General features: G+C 31.3%; 1 protein-coding gene across 1 annotated transcript; it reads left to right on the forward strand.

Moving 5' to 3' along the window:
• Positions 1-420: 420 nt before the first annotated feature.
• Positions 421-1,502, forward strand: LOC133201608 (rho-related GTP-binding protein RhoQ-like). The gene is made up of 2 exons (XM_061337405.1): positions 421-643; positions 763-1,502. Exons 1-2 carry the CDS (start codon positions 446-448, stop codon positions 1,120-1,122), a joined length of 558 nt encoding a protein of 185 aa, XP_061193389.1. The 5' UTR covers positions 421-445; the 3' UTR covers positions 1,123-1,502.
• The last annotated feature ends 4,429 nt before the right edge of the window (positions 1,503-5,931 follow it).

A 5,931-nucleotide genomic window follows, 5' to 3' on the forward strand; every position in this document is an offset into this window, starting at 1 on the left:
TCGTACACATTTGAACCTACATGTAGTTGACACATTTTTTCTTCCTTTGTAGACTTCAAATGGAGGAGAAGGACTTTTAATAATTAAACCACTTGTTATTCCGCTGATTCAAGAATATCAAAACCTGATATTTTAATACATGATGTTTCATTTTATAAAAGCTTAGTATGTGGTCTGCAAATGTACCTGTATGCACTGCTAATCTGACAATGCCCTTTCATATATGTATCGTAAGACTACAGGTAATTTTTAAAACTTTTAGATGTTAAGGTCAGTTAAATACACTTCATGGTCTGTAGACAAGGAACTATTATGCGTTTTACGTCACAGCAGAAATTGATATAAATAGGGCTGCCGCCAAGGACGATTATCATTTTGTAAGATTTTTTAAAACTTGTTCCTACTAATTATTTGATTTGATTTAATTTGACATTTGTCTTTAAACATGGTGGTTGCAATGCAGAAATCTATGCAATGTATGGTAGTAGGTGATGGATTCGTTGGGAAATCCTGCATGGTGCAGAAAATGGCCAGTGGTCAGTTTCACAAGGAATACATTGCCACTTTGAAGGACCACTATAACACAAGCTTGTTTATCAACGGTGACCGTTATGACATTAACATCACCGACATTGCTGGAGAGGTGAGCGAATACTTTGCAGTATAGTTTGAATTGAGATATGTACCAAGAATGAGTTTTTAGCGTCGCATTTTTATTTTTTACAAACAGAAATCACTAAAGCATTTTTTTTCTTTTTGCAGCACGAAGATCTGTCATCTCTGAAAATTCCCGACATCTTCATTGTATGTTTTAGTTTGGTCGACAGAGATTCGCTAGACAGTGTAGAAGACTTCTGGATACCTAGAATAGAAGCACTGGGAAAGAGCATTCCGATAATTCTTGTGGGAACACAGATGGATCTGCGAAAATCTCTGAAAAAAGGACACGTCAAAACTGAACAGGGTCAGAAACTGGCCAAAAAACTGGGAGTCGATTATTATGTGGAATGTTCAGCGAAAGAAAATCATGGGATTTTGGAAATTTTTCAAAAGGCTCTACTGGCTAAAGTGAGAAGTGACAAGAGGAAATTAAATTTAATCAAGCGAATGCTTAATAGATGAACATTAGAACTGTTTCTCGAGGAAGTGAACCGTGTGTCACTATTGAAAAAAACAAAATTGTTGTAGAGCCAATAATTCCAAGGTATTCAGGAAGGCAGTGGTTGCAAAATCCCCGTATTTTGTCATCATTGGTAAGAAAAACGAGTATTTTGAAAGAATTACGTTATCTTCGTCTTGAATGTTTGAAGGGAATGTGAAAGTTCAGTAAGCTGAAGATAAGACTGGTGTTGTGTCAGTGTTTGATCTGCGCAGAAACTTTCAACGAAAGCATTTGACAGTGTTTAAATTCCACACGATATGAAAACTGCCATTTCAGCAGCAATACATATGTAATGAAATTGAATGTTAAATTGATAAAAATAAAGCTTGAGATAATATAATTTGGTATTAGATTGTTTGTTTGAGAATGTCAAAGCTTGCTCTGGGCTTGTTTGCTTCATCATCAATTTTACTTCAAGTACTAAGAAAACCAAAATGTAATGGACTTAAATCTATCTTTTACTGCAGTAAATAAAGATTGATACTAATCCTGAGGTTGACGCTATATACTTAGTTTAGAAACTTTCCACAGTCGAAAACTACTAGTAGTTATGTTATAATATAAAACTTAATTATACTTGTGGCCTGTGTCTGTACCCAAGAAAGCCTGAAAAATTCGTTCTATCAAAATACCAATACACTTACATATCGACACCAACTAAGTACTCAGGCAAATCTAACTAAAGAAACAAAAATACCCATAAAATTGTCCCTTTTAAGTACATGGGATCTAGTTATTACATGTGAACACTGCATTCATTTTCAAATGTTTTGTACTTAGATTAAAACTTGTGAAAAGTTTTAATAAAATTTCAAAAGCCACTGCTTCATTTATAAATGCTCTGACACATTCCTCACATTGTATCGAGATGGATTCTGCAAGATAGTATATATTAAAACAGACTGCAAGTAGAATAATAGGGTATACTGTGTCCATTTTTCAATTCCTAGAAGCTCTCTTTGACTTTGGGTGTGATTGATGTTTGCAAGCCTCAACATGATGAGGTTGCACTTTTGGTTGTTTTGACCTTTTGTCAGAGTGTCCCTGTGTTTATGTAAGGGGCACCTGTCACGGATATATGCTGTTTAGTGTCGGGTACCTGTTGTTTTAGTCCCCTCTTTGTTTCAGGAATGCTATGTACTTTAACTCTACAGATATCTCAACAGAATCTGTTTACGGCTGTTTCAAATTACAGAATGAAGGATTCTTTACATTTCAATAAGAATAAACAATGAAACAAAGACTCTGCTGTTTCTTTACCTCCGTCGTACATTCTTTGGAGGTATAACAGTGCACTATGTAAAGCAGTAATATTGATGATTATTTATTACTGTCTGTATAAATGTAGCAGACATGTTGTATTTATGCAAATTTTTAAGTACATTTGATTGGAAAACATGAAACCCATTCATAAAATTCGTATTTCGATAAATATTCTTTTAAATATAAAATCTGCTTCGAAAGGTAGATACCAGATTTCGAAGATAAACGTTGCATATAATAGAAATAAACATGATTGTATGTTACAGCCTTCACAATATAATTTAAATTCCTGATCAATTTCATACTAATTTAGAATGCCACGTATGTTGAATTTAACAATCGTTAAAAATTAAATCACATTTTACCGTGTTTTTCAATATTATCGCAAATAATGGGTAGATGAAGTAATATTGATTAAATTTAACTGTTGTATGCATAATGGATTATAGCCACGAATTTAAGCAAAACACAATTTCACTTTTTAAAAAAAAAATAGATCTTAAAAAAAATCACACCATCTGAATAAAACAAGGGAACTAAAAGATTTCTATTTATAGATGTATATACCTTGTGTTCGTAGTTTCCCCGATCGTGGAACATATATTTCAAGGTCAGATTTATTGCTTTTCGTGTAGCTTTTTGAAAAGTAGATGGTTAAGATTTGTTTAGATGGTGAAAGTTCTTATCTAATTTAAATTATAACTGATCAAAATTTACTAAGCTCTCTCCTGATAATGACTTTCACGTAAGTATAGTAGATCTTTGGATATCAGTAGCCTTCACTAACAAATAACATTAAAAATTACAAGAATTTTTGGAATAATTTTTTAAAGCAAAAATATAAATCAAAGTAATTGCTTGATTATACCAGTACATTTCCAAATGTCGACTATGTATGTAAAATGTTAAAATTAAGATTGATAAGTCGGGAGAAAAACAAAAAAAAATTGTTTATGGAAATAATGATAGAATTAGCATTATTATTTTCATAAATATAGCATACTAAGGAATTGCAAATTTGAAATAAATTTAAAATATCGTACAATGAATTTATGAAGGACAGTGTTTTGATTTATTGCATGGGTAAACTGACATAGATCCATTCCTTTCTTTGCTGTTTAAACAACCTAGATTGTTTAAACAGTTTAAACAATTAGTTTAAACAACCTAGATTGTGTGATATACTTTTGCTAGAACAGGTTAAAACTCTGGCAAAATAATTTTATAAAGTTAACGATAGTCGAGAAAAAACAATATTTACAATACTTAATAACAAGCATGTTGTTTAAAATAATTTTTGGCAACAATAAGCAATGTCAAATCATTATACTTTTTATGTACTTTATATTTGCTACTAAAACCTCCCTCAACCTTTCATGCAATTGCAATGTAGTTTTTACAAAAGGATAGAGGGTAGCGTAAGTTTTAAAAAAGCACTCGTAATGAAATTAAAACAATTTATGTCATTATTAAAATCTCAGCAACACAGTTAATTGTATAAGTATCTAGGTTTTTAGTGAACAGCACATATTTAATTATTTATTTATTTATTTATTTATTTTTAGCATTTGGATATTTTCACATATACCTTTCAACTATCAGACCGGTTTCATATCCTTGTACATAATAGTAATCATGCTACTGGCTTTCCTGCTATACTGACTTTGCTGACAGCAAAGGTTAAAATTATATGACTACAAACAATGTTGAACTTCTTATTCCAGATAAAATGGTAATTTTTGTGAAATGAAAGGTGACAGAAAAATATCGATATTTTTTGATCAGTTAAATCAAGTTTTCAGTATAGATAGTGAATGTATATACTATGCACCAACTAAAGCATGATTATAACTACCGGTAATATATAGCACCTCCCTCCCCCCCCCCCCTCGAAAAATGAACAGCATATGCTATACAATGAAAAAGATTCCATACCCAGGGGACATATGCTAATTTCTCTTTTCCACGATTTGGGTTTTATTTAAGTGAAAAGTATTAAAATAATTGTACGCAAGAAGGAAAGGAGAAGATTCTTTTATAATGTATTATATATCTGTTACATTAAATTTTCCCCTTCTTATATATTTGGCTTTAAAATGCACATTTGTAAAAAGAAAAGACTCGACTATACAGAACCTTCGAATTAAAAGGTAATTAATTTCTAGTTAAGTATGACATGATTATCATCATATTCCATATAAACGTGACCAAATTTATTACAATTATATCATTCAGCCTACACGACTTATAAAAGCATTTTATAAACCTAATGTAATAATATTTGCTATAATTGTAAAAACGTGATTCATTTACAATCGAAATCAAGAAAAAGAACCATGCTTGAATTAGATTTCCTTTATTTATGGATCTTGTTTTTTGAACATACACATATAAATGCTCTAATATTGTAGACTATTTCTTAGTTCTTTCGAAGTTATTCTTAACATCGAAATTATTATTTTTATTCCTTTGTAGAATGTAATCGCATTATATTAAATATTAATCTTATGCTATTTCCCTTAAAAAAATTTTTAATTACCTTATTCTGTAACTCTGAAATTACAAAATTAGGAATGTTAACTTAAATGTGTTCATTCTGGGCAATACAAATAGAAAACTTACTGATATGCATGAAAAAATATTATCTTAATATACTTATGTGTATCATGTACAATTAAATTCAAAGAGTCTGGAGTGGCTTTTTATTTAGACAATGACCATTATACACTTTAGACCATAGAAAACTTTAAAAACCATAATTCAAGTTACCAAAAATTATTATACTTTGTATTAAAGGAAGATCTGGTCTAGAAAGATTTCCTAAACAACGTAGAGGATTTCTGGATACCTAGAAAAAGAGCTTTGGAATACAACTTTTTTAAAAAAAATAATTCATGTCGGAACACAAAACCATAAAACAATAGACATATAAGAATGATAGTGGACGGATCGTGACCAAGGGACTGAGGGGAAAATTCAGTCAAAGGCAATTCTGCAACCAGGTGGAACATTTAAAAAAAACTACTCGAGAAACGTAATATGAAGAAACGAACAGTAATCAAATGTAAAAGTCCATTGAAACAATACAAGTGGAGTGGAGCAAACATGGACCTCTAAAAACATCAGAGATGGGATCAGGTGCCATGGAGGAGTAAGCATCCCCTGTCGACCGGTCACACCCGCTGTATGTTTCTTATCACAATTGGGCAAACGGAAAAATTCGTAAACAATTCAGTATGAAAATAATGGCTTAATTGTATGAAACGTCAGTCAGCATTCGACTTAATGATAGATTGTATTTGATGACAAGGTCATTGTATCGACCAGAGAATTAGCAAAATGTTGACTCTAATCGAGACTGTTAATATTTTTGTTTCGTCATCTTATTTGTCAATAACTTGCCTCGTTTTAGAAAATATTCGAATGTAGAGCATGCTCTTTCGTATCGAATCCACTGGGAGAATTAAGCAAATGATTGATATTTAGCTCCCACGAAATTATCTTTG

The sequence above is a fragment of the Saccostrea echinata genome, unplaced genomic scaffold (genome assembly GCF_033153115.1).
Source record: "Saccostrea echinata isolate AGI-Se365-2 ecotype Australia unplaced genomic scaffold, CSIRO_AGI_Sech_v1 ptg000002l, whole genome shotgun sequence".
NCBI lineage: Eukaryota > Metazoa > Mollusca > Bivalvia > Ostreida > Ostreidae > Saccostrea > Saccostrea echinata.

Coding starts and splice junctions, on each gene's coding strand:
- LOC133201608 (XM_061337405.1), top strand. CDS start 446: ATGGTGGTTGCAATGCAGAAATCTATGCAATGTATGGTAGTAGGTGAT. Junction 644..762: donor TCACCGACATTGCTGGAGAG/GTGAGCGAATAC, acceptor TTCTTTTTGCAG/CACGAAGATCTGTCATCTCT.